The sequence below is a fragment of the Corapipo altera genome, unplaced genomic scaffold, assembly GCF_003945725.1.
Source record: "Corapipo altera isolate COAL_440 unplaced genomic scaffold, ASM394572v1 71, whole genome shotgun sequence".
NCBI classification, from domain to species: domain Eukaryota; kingdom Metazoa; phylum Chordata; class Aves; order Passeriformes; family Pipridae; genus Corapipo; species Corapipo altera.
This window is the reverse complement of record NW_020884916.1, coordinates 3,502,471-3,517,928: the sequence shown is the minus strand read 5'-3', so window position 1 is coordinate 3,517,928 and position 15,458 is coordinate 3,502,471. Positions and strand designations below refer to the sequence as shown.

General features: G+C 44.2%; 1 protein-coding gene and 1 long non-coding RNA gene across 4 annotated transcripts in view; one reads left to right on the top strand and one right to left on the bottom strand.

The window, feature by feature from the left end:
* Positions 1–8,433, bottom strand: part of LOC113952881 (protein Aster-B) — a 90,147-nt gene extending 81,714 nt beyond the window's left edge. For 2 of the 3 annotated variants that reach the window (XM_027655403.1, XM_027655405.1), the window contains exon 1: positions 7,589–8,051. In XM_027655403.1, the coding sequence (XP_027511204.1) occupies positions 7,589–7,947 (359 nt within the window). In that variant the 5' untranslated portion in view covers positions 7,948–8,051. Of the gene's footprint in view, positions 1–7,588 lie in introns of all 3 variants that reach the window. The other variant, XM_027655402.1, reaches the window with a different exon arrangement.
* Positions 8,316–9,337, top strand: LOC113952883. The gene is made up of 2 exons (XR_003529688.1): positions 8,316–8,431; positions 8,969–9,337. It is a non-coding gene; the product is annotated as an uncharacterized LOC113952883 (long non-coding RNA).
* Positions 9,338–15,458: the final 6,121 nt, after the last annotated feature.

Genomic DNA, 15,458 nt, shown 5'->3' with positions numbered 1-15,458 from the left:
TAGTGAGAATTTCAGGCCTGAACCCAGAGGATTATTTTGTATTCACTTTGCTTAATTAACCCCAGTAATCATAAGGCTTTGAGTTCTGTATTATCTGTTTTAAAAAGGGGAATAATAGACACTTGACAATCAGGTTTACATATTCTTTAACTGCTTTCAACGACTGTGGCAACAGTTTTTTGAATTAAAAACTACCACGTATGAAATGCCACAATACATAAATATTTTCACCAGCACATTTGAGAACAAAGATATGCAGGTTATAATCATGGAATAGGCACATCAAGGTTTCTGTTCAAATTTACAAAGTTTTTTGGTTATTTGAACAACTAGAGAGTTCTTTTCACTCTCACAGCTGCAGCACGAAGACTTGGCTCTACCTGCCTTAAAATATATCACAAAATAACTGGGATGCATGAAGAAGCACCACCAGAAAGAGAATAACAACACCAATATCTGGTGTGAGTTGTGGTTACTTTTAAACAGGCAAAGAGGTTATCCCCGTGCCTTTTAAAGGGTATTTTTACACTGTTAAAATCCACATTAATTAAAAGAGAGCTTTGGCTTAAATGAAGTCTAAAAGATCTGCAATGCAAATGGAATATTTTAGCCTGTGAATTCCGTGATGTGCAAACAGTCTTCATTTGAAAACTCCTCTGGGTGAGTGTTCGTGCCCAGCTTTCCTTGACAACACAAACAGGATAATAAAACCAGGTTGAACTTCAAGCCTCAGGTGTGTCAGAAGCAAAGGTTCCTCTGAATGTTTTCCCACAGAGGGCTTTCAGGAGCTTGTCAAAACCAATTTTATCCTTCAATTCCGCCCTCCTGCTCTGCTCCTCCTCCCCAGAATTCAGCCCCCCCCCTCCACCACATATTTCTCATGAAACAGCAGAAATAGAGCTCCCAGTCCCAGCTGCCTTAACAGCACCTCATTGTCCTCGGAAAATTAAATTCCTGTCATCAGGAGCACCGTGTTTCTATGGTTGCAGGGATCCGGAAATGACTGTGCCAGTACAAACCTCAAGGTGGAGGAGGGAAAGCAGGATAAGGGACAGGAATGGGCAATCACCGGCCTGAGTTCCAAGGGATAACAGTGTCCCCCATCAAGGGCTGTCCTTTGATGGACCTCAAGCTTCAGTTTGCAAATTAAAAGCCAAAGCACCTTCAGACAGTTTTCCTGCAGCTGCTGTTCCCACACTTGGGATACAGGAGGAAAGTTGTGAGGGCAAACACGTCCTTCCTGAAGGCAGCAAGGAAATATCAGGAAGATTTATGCTCAGACTTATTGCTGAACCACTTATTGCAGGGACCACAGCATTTCCAAGGATCACAGGACCCCTCCTGCCTCCACGGCCCTGCTCCATCTCAGGATGGAGTCTGGAAAAACTCCTCCAAAGGAGGAGAACCACAGCATGGTTTGGGTTGGAAGGGACCTTAAAGCCCATCCAGTGCCACCCCCTGCCATGGGCAGGGACACCTTCCACTAGCCCAGGTTGCTCCAAGCCCTGTCCAACCTGGCCTTGGACACTTCCAGGGCTGGGGCAGCCACAGCTTCTCTGGGAATTCCATCCCAGCCCCTCATCACCCTTGCAGGGAAGATTCCTTCCCAGTATCCCATCTAACCCTGCCCTCCTTCAGCTTAAAGCCATTCCCCCCTTGCCCTGTTATTCCATGCCCTTGTGAAATGTCCCTGTCCACCCTTCTTGTCAGCCCCTTTAGGTGCTACAAGATCTCCAAGAGCCCAAAGAGATTCCTGAGAACCAAAAGGGCATTTCCTGCTCCAAACCTTCACATCTCCCTAATAACTCACTTTCATAGATGGGGAGGGTACAAAGCAATATTTATAGCGGAAACCCAGTCTAAAAAAAGATAAGGGACAGTTCTATCTATCATGTAGACCATCTTAATTAGCACTAATTGTGTCCTTAGCAGTAGAGTTGGAGAGTCAGAATGTGAATCTGTGGTCATCTCCCTGCTGGAAAGGGTTACAAGGGGCAAGTTTTCTCCTCTCACAAAGGAAAAACATCAACACCAACCTTCCCAGCTGTCAAGACAAGCCCTTTCATCAACATCTTATTCAACAATCCCATGGAAAACAACCGTATAATGAACACAATGATCATTTGTTAAATACCATCCACAGGCACAGCACTGGGCACCATGTGGAATTCTGACGGTCCATTGGTAAATATTTGCTGACTAGATAAGATCAAGAGTGTTTAAGTTCAGGCTGTTTGTAAATCGGTCAGTTTTGATACTCTTGGTCATCCTAAACCACACAAATACTGGAAGGCAAATATTTTAAAAGAAAACCACAAACTACTGCACGAGGGCAATAAGATCCAGCCAAGGCAAATAACAGAGCTGGTGGAATTCACAGTCACTTGGCACAGATTGTCCTAAACAAATGGCAAAAAAATCTGCAGTCCCAGCGAACAGCACATCAGCTATCCTGAAGCACAAGTTGCATTTGAACTGACAGGTTCTAAAAGAAAAAAGATTACATTAATGGCTGAGCTGCTACTGAGCTCTCACACTTCACCTTTCAGATTAGGAGAGATACCACACAGAGGGAAGTTTGTGCTTGTGCACTTCCCAAAGCTACCAAAAGCAGAGAAGATCAGCTGCTTCCCTCAGAGATCCACAACTGATATTTGTCTTCCCAAAAACCTCAGTTAACCAGCCCCAGCTATGAGCAGGAGGTGGAAAAAAAGATGCATTTGCCTCTTCCATTATGAAATCCCTGTGGAGCATCAGTTCCTCACACAAAGGAGATTTTAACAAGAATTTTCAGCAACACCTGAAAAACAAAACTGCCCCAGCAATCCCAGTCCAAACCCTCCTTCCATTTGCTGCAGTGCTGATAGCAGAGAAGCCCAACTTCTCCCCTCTGACCCACAACTGAAAATGGAAGCTGATGAAAGCCTGAGAAACTGAGAACTACAACATTTCCTTACTCAATTTGCAGCTTCTCGGAGTTTTATGGTGAGAAGTGAACAAAACCTCATCCCAGCCCAGCCGTCCCAGAGCTCTCGGACCAGCAGCAGCTCCACCAGCTCCCTCTCCATCAAGTGCTTGTTCCCAGCTCAGTAAATCCCTCCACTAACATTCCCCAAAGACAGAAGTCCACTTGGATCACGTTTCCACCATGGGAGAGGCTCAACAGCCTTTAATCTTGTAGCTTTTCAGGTTTTTGTTTTTCATAATTAGCAGTTACTTAGGGGGGAAAAAAACCCACATCACTGGCTTTCATGATTTTTTTCCTCTAGAAAACACAATGGTTTTTTTACATGTACAAGGAAGAAAGAGGTGAATGAAGCATTAATTTACTCCCAGAAACACTGTGGGTTTCAATTTTGTTAAAGAAAGCAAAAGCATTATGAACTAGTTGAAATTAAAGATTCATTTAAATTAAAGATTCAAAATATCTGAACCACCTCTTTGTAACTAATATTTTGTAACTAATATTTTTAGCTCATGTTCCAACAAATCAGCAGTTCACTGATGTATCTCACTAAGGTGACCAAGAGACTTGACAAGTGGAAGTGTTTTTAAGGTAAAAAATAGAAGTTTTACCTCTTTCCACACAGTGGAAAGCCACAAAGCAAACTGCTGAGCAGTCTAGAGAGTCTCTTGGCATTTATTTGATACTGTCAGGTAAGTTAAAGATTTCAGCTGAAAAACTTGTGCAGTTGTGTATCTGGTAGCTCAGAAAACCTCCATCTCCTCAGCACAGCCACTTTTCTAAGATGTACTCCCAATAATACACTTCATTTTTAACACATTAGAGGCATTTTAGGAGTTAGGCAAGCCTTTGCTTTCAGGTGAACTCACGGGGAGTGTCAAGAGTTTCCAGCAGAAAACCAACCTGAGTACACCCATCTTTAGGAATTCCCCTCAAAATCCACAAATTTCACAGTCTTAAATTTCATTCTTAACTAGTCTGGATGCTGTGATTGACCAGACAAATTCATCTTTAGGACAAGAAGACAAAACAAGGTGATCTTGGAGAGCTCAAGGCAAAGGGAGCTCTGGGGAAGGATTGAGCCAGCAGAGATTACAAGCAAGGGTGGCTTTAAGAAGTAAATAATAAATTAAAGCAGATAAACTCCCTTACCCCCACATCAATAATGCATGTTCATTACATGCACAGCAAAATGCTGACAGATTGCATCTCCAGCCTCTGAAGACAGAAACATCATCATGTCTTAATAAAAGACTTGTGCACCTGGGTTCATATTTTACAGAGCTCTATGCAGGTAAATAACTTCATTACCTGGGTAGCAAATGATGGGTGAGGAGAACAGGTAAGAAGTTGTCTGCAGCCCTTATAAAAATCAATATATTTATCATCTGTAGGCCCCCAAAACACCAACTTTGTAGTTTGGATCACGCTTTGGTACAAGGACAAGTTGCAGGGAGAGTCCTACCCCGAGAAACGGCACCTTTCTGCTCTGTCACCTGGAACAAAACTGTGTCAGAGGCAAGAGAGGCTCTCAAATGCCATCTCTGCTGTTAAATGGAAGGAAAGAAAGTCTCCCTCCTGCTCCATCAGCCACCCAACACAGCAGGTAAACACACCTTCCAACGACCCAGGCTGTTAAAAACCAACCAGTTGATACAGAAGGTGTTGTGGGCCGGAGTTTCCGGGTGGGAAAAGCAGAGCTGGAGCATTAGAGACAGCCCTTGGAGTCCTAAAAGCATTTGTTTATTCACTTGGATGCTCTCTGTGTGCTAATGGTCACTGAGCTCTTGCTCTGGGGCATGTGAGTACAGCACGCCTGGCTGGAGGAACTCAGCTGGAGGAACTCAGCGGGTGCACCAGCTTTCCTGGGAAAACCCTTCCACACAAACAGCCACATCACCGGCCACAGGACGGGTGTAAAGGCTACCAGAGTCCAAAAATGAAATTCAAGCTGCCTGATGGGTGATTTAACCAGAGAAAGGGAGCGACTGGAGCAAACTGGATTTCTCTGGTGGGAGCTGCAACCCTTTAGCAGGTGAAATTTGGGAATCCTACTTAATGGGATCAATACCTAAATTTGGGAATCTGCACGTCCTAATAGGGTGCCTGCACTCCTGGCACAATGACCACCTTGTTAATCCTTGTTAGTGTTGTAACTAAACTGCTGGACAGGCCAAGCACCACCAACAGCTCGAGTCCAAAACAGGGCTTGGTGAATAAACCCCTGGACAAAACACTGAAGGTTGTTGCCCTTAAACAAATGAACAGCACAATAAATTATATTAATATGTATTCTATATATTAATATATATTCTATTATATGGATAATCTATACATTAATTTTATATATTAATTAATATATTGATCTATATATTAACAGAATAATATATTCATGTATAATATATTAATGTATATGTTAATGTATAATATATCAATATATGATATATTAATATATAATATATAATATATTAATATAGAATTAATAATAAATATGCTAATTTATATATTCCATATATTAATATTCTTGTATATTATATATTATGTAATATAATTAATTATGTTACAGAGCATCTGTTACAAACATGAATGGCATCAAGAGGCCGATGACAAAGTCTAAAGCAGGGAAAGCAAACAAGCAGTACTTGTTTGATTTATAGGAAACCAGCTTCCTGCCCTGCTGTTTTAGAGCAGGGTTTCACAGGCAAAACTCAGGTTTACCCCACAGTTCTGGCTGTTGAGCCTCTCAAATTAATGCCACAAAATCCTTTAGGGTTCATCACACTTTCTGTGGCCAGTTACCCACAGATTCTGCTTCCTCTGTGCCCTTCCAGCACCTGCTGAGTTGTGAAAGCCCAATGATGATCTCTGCACCCTCCAAGCCCAAAGGGTCAGCACAGTGACCAGCAAATGGGGTTTTTCCATCTGAACTAGAAAGGGAAAAATTCCATTTGAAACCATTGTGTTTGCCATTGCAAAAGGGATTGATTTGGAGCCTGTTGCACATGAAGAAAAGAGGTGCCTTGCTGGCTCTGGAATGCTAATGCCACCTAATCCATCAAACACTTCACCTCTTTTCCAATCACTGCTTCAAAAGCATACCCAGGCAGAAATGTCTGGGAGATGGACGAGCAGAAAGCTGTCAGCAGGGCCAGGAAATATGGGCACAAGAACAAACTAAGTTTTCTTACGCGTTCACACCAAAAGAAGCGTGTCTTGGCCTCTGTCTCAAACACATCCACCATCAATAAATCCAAAATAAATCCTCCAGCTGAAGAGCCATGCTCTGTTGAACTTCAGACCTTCAACTTGGAGATTCTGACACTTGTCTTACGCGTTATCTTTCCCATTTTTTGTGGTGCCACTGAATCACTACTTATATCACCACAGCTACGTGAAAATCAGTAATAGTTCCCAACCAGGAGATGTTTTTCAATGTTGAGTTACTGAGAGGGGTTATCAAATCCTCAGTGGCATGCATTTATTGAGGAAACTTCTTTAAAAATTAATACAATGACAGACTGACCTTGCTAAAGGGACCTTGTGTGAGAAGACTTATCACAAAATCAGAGTGGATATTAAAAGCTCTGTCCGGTAAACACTGAAGCAACACAGCAGTGAGTCAACCCAGTATGTTGGGTGTAGGAATGGTAAGAGTTGAGTTTCTCTTCTCATGGAAGTGCAGCACATCCTTTCAGGGATAAACCCACAGATCAGCTGCATGGGAGCTGCACACAACAAAAGAAAACTTGGCCCACACCAAGCCAGTATAAAGATTTATACAGCACTAATTTCTTGGAGAAACCTTTAAAGTTTCTTGTGTATTTGGGGCCTTCAGGAAAGGTAGATTGTTCCACCCCCCTGTTAAAGGTAGGGTTGATTCCACTGCATGTTGTATGCCCTGACTGCACCTGCAGGGGTTACACCAGGTACAGCTTTATCTTTGTGTGGCCACACAATAACTCCCTGGGCATTAATTTCCCTGTGTTGACAAGGTCTTGGAAGCCTTTGTGAATGATTTGTCCCCTTTTGAGCCAAAAGACCAAGTGACTTTCGGGTCTGGAGAGCTGCCAAGAAGGGAAGCCAGACACCTTGATGTGCAGAGCCACCTACTTGGTTTCTCTGTCTCGTCCTCGCTTCCTCCCAACATCAGCTGCAAAGGATGACAGGGAAGGTCTCAGGGGGAGGAATGAGCACCACCAGCATTAACAAAGGTTTGGCATCATCACTCCTGTGCAGGTAATGCCAGCAGGGAGGTCACCTCCTCTCTTGCTCTCAAGGGTCTCTTCGGGTCACCTTAATGAAGTTAAGTCTTATCACCACCCACTCCTTCAGGACAGTCTCCCTCTCTCAGCAGGGAGTTGTTTTCACTGGCTCTGTGTTATCTGTAGGACCATGAGCAAGGACAGACCCCAGCACTGCTGTTTCTAACACACCTCCTGTCCTCACACAAGGATCAGGCCACTTGGTCTGGCACCAACAAGTCCAACCAACACCACGACGTTCCAGTCAACAAAGTCCGGGGGAAAAAGCACACCAATGCATCCAGGGGAACACAGACCCTACCTGCCTACGTGGACAGGGTCACGTTGGGAGCAGGGAAGGGGAAGTGGCCAAAGAACATACCTGCTCTCACTGCACTCCTTCTTCTCTCTGACACGCAGCCACTTCCGAAGGAGGAAGCGCTTGCGCCGCGGGGAAGCACTGGGTGTGGAGCAGTTGGACCAGGGGGTGTCCTCGTCACTGGAGGGGGTGATCTCAATGGATGGGAGCTGCAGGTATTCCTTGCTGGAGGAAGGAGAATCCTGGTACCTGCCGGCCTCCAGGCTCTGCTCCTGCACGTTCTTCATCCGCCTCATCTTGAAGCGCTTCCTGCGCAGGGTCGGGGTGGACGAGCTGGACCAGGCACAGCCCTCCAGCCCCTGCTGCTCGGGCACTTGCAGGGCTGGGAGCTGCAGGGTTTCTGTCATGTTGGCAGCTGGCATCAGACGCCCTTGCTCTCCTTCTGCTCCCACCCCCAGGCGCTCTCGCTCTGATCTCGGTGTAAACCACACCACAAAGCCACCACTCGCCTTCCTCCTCCTCCTCCTCCTCCTCCCTCGCCCGGTCCAGCACTGCCCGCCCTGCTCAAGCAGGAAACCTCATGTTCTTCACGTGCTCTCATTTAACAGCCGGCGGGGTGGGGAGGGGATGTTCGGGGCACAGACATGCCACAGGGGGAAGCCAGGCTCAAGTTTCTTTTTCCTCCTCTCCTCGTCTCTACAAAACAAAGTCCCTCCCCTGCCTTGGTCTGGCTCAGAGCAGGTTTAGCACCGAGACGAGGGTTTGCCAGCAAAGGGCTTGGCTCGGGTTCAGCTTCCCCCCTTCTTCTGTCCTCTGCCTAATGTTGGCTCGGGAAAGAAAAATCTCCTGGGGCTGCTCTAGGAAAGTCAGCTGAGTCTTCTCAGGAGCGGCCGGAGCTGTGAGGAGGTCAGAGAGAAACAGAGGGAAGGGGGGGGAACAATACTCGATAAAATCAGGAGAAGGAGCAGCAGGAGCAGCCCGTTCTCCTCCTGCAGCGGGTCAGACACACGCAGGCAGCTGTTGCGAGTGTAACCGCGCTCTTAATCCCGAGAGAGACAGGGTTTTTATTACCAAATCTGCTGCTGCTACAAATCACGGGGTAAGGAGGGGTAACAGCCTGTCTGGAGAAGCCAATTGGACAGGGGTTGCTCCTTGTCCCACCTTCCTGCTCAGAAATCCCACCCTGTGCAGGGAGGGAGGGAGCGAACTCGGAATTTCAGCCTCCTTTCACAACTGGCTGGGGTGTTTTTCGTCCTCATTCACTGCTCACAGAGAAGGCAAAGGAGGAGAAGGGTTGAGGAGCAGCTAAAAAAGCACCAGCACTGGGCAGCTGGTTGGGTTTTTAGCTCTGTTTCACACCAGGGAAAGCTGATAAAAAAAAAGAGTTCTCTGGAGGGTAATGATGCTGCTTCCAAAATGACAGTGGGCAATGGGTGTTCTCAGGTCCAGGAACCAACAAAGACACCACACGAAGACAATTACACATGCAGAACAGATGTCACAGCAGGAGGAAGACACAGAGCACATTTCTCAGGCATTAATACACTAAGGAAGCTCTGCCAAGGGTCCAGCACTTGGAACAGCAGCCACAGGACAAGGCAAAATCCTGGTGATGATGAAACCACATCAGGAAAAACAGTGTGACAGATTCTCCATCGGGATCCTCTGAATTTCACTGAATGCTCCTGCACAAAGCTGTGTTTTCAGCTGAGAAAAGGGACATAGAATTTAAAACTCCAAGGCAGTGACTGGAATTCAGCTGTGTGCTGTCAGGGAAAAAAAAAATAATAATAATAAAAATCTCTAAATCAACCTGACACAGCTTTAGTTTTCATTGTTCAACAGCCTGAACCTTTTAAAAATATTAGCTTCAGGTTAGAAAATATTTGTCAGCCCAAATGAAAATAGTTATTCTTGCACGGGCTGCCTCAGTTTTGTTTGAAAATAAACTTCACAAGAGCTCTGAACATCAGAAACTGCCATGAAACGTGTCAGAAAGGGAAGACTGATAACAGCAGGAGGAAGGGGGAAGGAAATATTTCAGTAAAATGACAGGGTGGGTGTTAAATCCTCAATTGCTGTATTTAATTTTTGTGCTGTCCTTTTTGCTCTGCTCATTCTGGAAGTTAAGAGCTTGAGCAACTCTCCAGGTTTGGAGAGCCCTTTGGAGACTATCAAAGTTTTTCTCTGTGTATTAATGAGTTTGATCTCCTGTGGACTCTTTTATCAGCTACACAAGATTCTTAATCACAGAAATAAATATAAATAAAGGTCAAAGTTTGCAAACTTTGGCATGGTTCCCTTGGTCAGGAATTGCACAGGACACTGCAAACCCTCAATCCTCCTGGATATTACCTAATTAATCAACAAGAGACTCATCCTACGTTGCTCTGGGCCGGGGGAGCATTTGGAAATCACTTTTTTATGCAAGAAAAAGGTTGCATAAAACCACAAATCTGTGTCACAAATCTGCTTTTAGTTGCCAGCATGAATTCCTCACCCTCATCCTCACTGAACACTAATTGAATTCACTTAAACCAGGGATCCTTTCCCACCCCTTTCATATATACAACTGAAATAATTCTCTCAAGCACCATTTCTGCACAAATCACTGCTTCCATGAGAACTGTGTGTTGCCAGAGCCTTGTTTAATGACTGCTCCTGTGGTTTAATGATCCATCTAATGATGGATTTATTCCAGCAACAAATGGTTGTCAGTGCTTTATGCTGATCAACAACCTCTCTGCCTTTCTCCTCATCAAACATTCCGGGTTTTCCAGTGTTCTCTGAAGAGGGTTCACAAATTAAACCATGAAGAAAGAAAAATCCTATAGAAAAATAAATAAAAATCCCTTCCCTGAATGAAGCACATGAGCTAATGCCAGCCCAGATTCTCTGGCAGTCCTTTCCAGAAGAGCTTTTCCCACATTTTTAAGGGATAGCAAAATGCCATCCCTGCTGGATGGACACAGAGGAGTAGCAGGCACTGAGATTACACTGTAAGAAAGCAGTTTGATCAGTTAAAAGCTATTCTTTTTAAACACAGGAATCACATCCAGCTTATGCAGAAGGCAAACCAAGTCACTCACCTGCACATCAGGCTACAACAGCTCTGCCAGGTCAGGCAGGGAGATCCCTGCACCTACAGACTTGGGAGAATTCAAGCAGAATTCCCCTTTTCCTACAATTCCCCATCATTTTCCTTCCTGTGCACACAGCTGAAAGTGGCAGCTTCTTCATGAGAGCCCTGCCATGCCCACAACACAGGCCAAAACCCTGATTTTCAAATTCCAAAACACACCTTTTTCCTCTTTTTTTTCTTTTTTTGGTGAAATTTCTGCAGTAACATTATGATTTTTAAATAATTTTTTTTTTAAATAATATATTTATCAGCATTTACTTTCACATTCTAACAGCCTCCTGCAAGACCAGTCATGTTATCTCTGGAACTGGAACTTGCACGAGGTCTTCAGCCACCTTTTGGTCTTTGCACGTTCAGTGAGATGAGTTCTATAACAATTTAACTTGTGGATACATCCGAGCAGCAAGTATTGACTAACAATTCCTATCTGGGGGCCCTACAGCTGTGTCCCTTTAAATCCTGCCCTGTCACCCAGCAGCTGAACAGTCCAGCCCATTTTATTTTGGCTGTGTGACACCAGACACCTGCCTGTGTTGTTTTATGGAACCCAAGGACTGTGTTTCAAGGCAGATGACAAATTTCACAGCCTGCAGTGCAAGAAATACCAGTGACACTGTGTTATAAAGCAAGATGGAAGCTCATGCTCTCCCCAGTTCTTCCCTGCTCGGTGCAATATTTCAATTAAAACTCCACTCAGTGGGAAATCAGCATTTGAATAAATTCCATGAAGTGCTTTCTGGCACAGGAATTGAATATGTCTGTTATTTGGCCAATATTGAATTAAAATAAGGGATGTACATACCTGTACTCACAGGGCAAAGCACAGCCCAGACACCTGAGAAGTGAATTCCAGGTCACCCATCCCAAAAACTAGGAGCAGTGATTCTCAATTCCTCCTGGGATCTCAGCATTGCCATCACCAACCTCGTGGACAGCAATGTGGGACATGTACCCAAACTCTGCTATGGGATATTATTCCACAAAACTTGTGGAAGATATGTTTTATCACATGTCCAATATTTACATATTTATATATTTTACCACATATCCAATATTTATATATATGTATATATTTTATCACGAGTTGTTCCCCATTTTAACAATATTTTGAGAGGTAGAAAAGAGGCTGATTCCAACAGGGCTTTCTGCTTAGAGGTTCATCTATATAGACATTCTATTTATATTTATACATAGAATATATATATAGACATATTTATGTAGATATTTTTAGAAGATACCAGCTATAGATTAATGCCTGTTTTGTGCCTTCCCTTTCAAAAGAAATAATTCTCATGTCAGCAATAACCATTAAAGACTTGAACCCATGAATTATTACGAGGCATCTCAATCCTGGCCTCATACACAGCAGCAGTCCCCAGATGCTTCAGATACCATCCAGAATTCCAGAACTTGTCAAATATGATTCCAACAGCACAGCACATGGTGTATCTTTCCAGCATTAGGTCAGTGCTTTCACAGTTAATTTGTCCAGGCACTGTTCTGTCTCCAAATTCCAGGGGACAGTGGAGCCAGAGACAGCAAACAATACAAATTAAATCAATGTCAGGGCTTGGCAATGATGATCCATCAGAAGACAGCAACAGGGCAAAGGTTCCAGGACCTGCCTCTCAGCTGGAGTTCTCTTAAAATGGAGATCTGAAGTGAATTATTTGGCACTGCCTGTTCACACTGAGCAAGACCTCTCATTGAGCATCAGGAAGAGCAGCTTGGTTTTTCTCCTAAAATTAGTGGAGGGGAGATGAGATCAACTAAATTCCCTCCCAAAACACAGGAGGATCCATCAGACTCGGTTTCCAATAGGAGCCTGGGATTAGGTTTGCAGTATATATGCTGGATATGGAGGAATTCCTTGGAATACAGCACCTACCCCGTGGGTCATGGCTCACAACACACCATTAACCACAGGAGAACAAACCTCTAAGTACAAAAGGTCTCTGAACAATACATTCTTCCCTCTCCAGCCAAAACACCTTCTTCACTGGCTCAGCCCAGCCAGGTTTGCTGTGTGGAACCCAAGAGCAGCCAGGTTGTGGTGTTTGCTTCCATTCAAACCAAAAAGCCTTTAATGTTAAAAAAAAAAAAAAAAAAGAGGAAGGTTTTGTTAAGAGAACACCCTGCAGCCCAGGGATTGAGGCTCTCACAGGGCATTGCTCACTCAAGGAAGATGCAGCCAAAAAACTCTCAGTTTGAGGAGGGGTGGCTTGACCTCAGCAAAATTTCAGTTCCTGCAGCACCTACATCCTGTAAATCAGGATTATCCTGTAAATCAGGATTATGTGGATCTGCTCCCACCTGGGCCTTTGTTTTAGCTCAGAGAGGAAACTCCAACTGCTTCAGCAAGTGCTGTGTTGTCCTTTTAGGATGGCCTGGCTCCAGTTAACATTGCTGTCTAGTAAGAACAGTGATTGCCAGCTGTGAATATTCCTATATTCAGGCAATATTGGATACAGAAAACATGGGACTCTACTCCCTATAAATTATAGTTTTACCTGTAGATCATGATTTTCCACCCCCAGCATAGGTGGAAGTGGAATGTTTTTAAGTGCTTCTTCTTTCTGTCTTATATTTAAGACAACTAAAAACAAGCCTGAAATTGTTGTCATCTTCCTTTTTTCTTTATGGAACAACAAGAGAAAGAACACTTCTTTGCCCTACAAAAATACTGAGGGAATGAATGCTTGCCAAAAAAAGAATCTCAAACCTTATTCTGCAAAAGGCCAAATGGAAACCACCAAAACTATCTCCCAAGAGCCACTGAAAACACAGAGAGACAGAAAAGGTTCTTTCCTATGATTGGTAAAGTCGTTTTACAATAAGCATATAAAAATTGCTCTATAAATACCACTCCTGTCCATCACCTCAGCTATCCAGCAAAGCTGCTGGAGCCTGTTCCTCCAATTTAGGCAAATGCCTGAAGACAACTGTCACTTTTCCTCATGATCTCTCAAAGAGCCTTTTGAAAAATACTCCGTGGCCAACTGAGAAACGTCTCCTCCAGCTGCCTTTGCCATTCATTCCCACTTGTAATTCTGCCCTTGCTGGGATGGAAATGGAGCCAAGTGCAGCTCTCCACCCCCAGCACACAGCCAACATGCACATGCAGACAAATCTCTCTCCATCAGTGTTTATTACGTGCCATAAATGTGTTTGTTTGAGGCATAAAATATGCACAGACTGTAAACTCAGCCCCGTGTTTCTGGTTTGCAGAACAGAGCATGTGTAAGGCAGTGCATGTACAACACCTGCAGCATCTCTCTGGAGATAAATTAATAACCTCTAGCTAGTTAGAGGTGACAGCAAATGAGTTTGGAAGAGCTCTATACACTGAGAACACCAAGCACTGTCCCAGGAATGCCACATTCAGCATGTAAAAATCAGAATGCACTGAACGTGCCCCTCAGGCAGCACTTTGTACCTGAGTGTGCACCTGCAGGTGTGAAACAAGAGAGAAACTCCTCTGCAAAGCACTCAGGAATGCAGCAGATCCTGTATATCTGAAAACCAGTCACAGCTGGTGCCCAAAATCCACAAACTCCACCCTCCTGGTTACACCTCCCCAGCAGCAATTGGTTTCTTCATTTATTCACGTTGCTTCATTTTTGTTTGCTGAGGCTGCTGATGCCTCTGCTGCAGCAGGAAGGGTTACACTGCTAATGCAGGGTGTAAAAAAGCTAAATATACACACGATTTCCACTGCTCCAGATCCAAACAGTTGCTGAGGACATCAGACTAATGGTCATCATTTAATGAAATACCTTAGAAATGTCAGGGTATGTCACAGTCACCAGAAATCATCTTCTCATATTTTCCCTCCAAATTATCATTATGATGTTCCAGTGAGGAAAAGGTCAGAGCCCAGTGCTCTGGGGAGACCTTACACTGACAGTGCCCAGCAGGGCTTTAATTCATGTGTCCCCAGAGCTACAAACACCACTAATGACCATCAAATAAAAGACTATTTTTCCCTCCCTTTTCTTCCCTTTTAATATATAAATAGCAACAGGTGACACTTCTTCAGCTGTTTGGGTTTTTAAGCAGTGTTGAACAACCATAATTCCTGTTTTTATACACCCAGATTTGCACCCAGCAATCATGATAGATTGGAGCAGAGCTAAGAGGTTTTATCTGTCATCACACAGGGGGAGGTTTGCACACACATCACCTCTTCTGCCTTAAACAATCTCTCAGCAGTTCACACAGGTTCGCAACCAGTGGAAGCAGAACTACCAAAAAGAGCCTTATTTTGCCTTCAGGAAGGAGCCCTGAGCTGCTCCCACTGCTGCTGAGGGTGGATATCAGGGCTCCTGCACTGCCATCGAGCTCATTCGTCCTTCACACAAAGCCCAGTTCACATTTTGTCTCAATTTCCTTCCAGATAGCACCGAGATTAAGAGAGCTGCCTGATGGATTAGAAGTGGGGAAGTTTAATTTAAGAAAGTGCATAAGTCACATGGTCATCCCAAAAGACTGTCAGGAGACTTCAGGAGCTCAGCTGAGCCCTGAGAGCTGAAAACTCCGTGTCTTGTCACCCCCAAGAGCAACTGCAGCACAAAACAAGCACCCACTTCAAGGTGGAAAACAGAAAATAAGTCATTAGTTGTTACTTCTGCTTCCTCATCACAGCTCAAGCAGGCATTGGAATCCAACTGCCTGTGAACCAGAACATCAGTTTTGTTAAAAACAAACGATTCCTAAGGATGACAACCTTAATGTCCTTCTTTTCTTTATTAAAGTTGGGCAGGGGCTGCCAGCACTGTTTGCTGAGCTTTA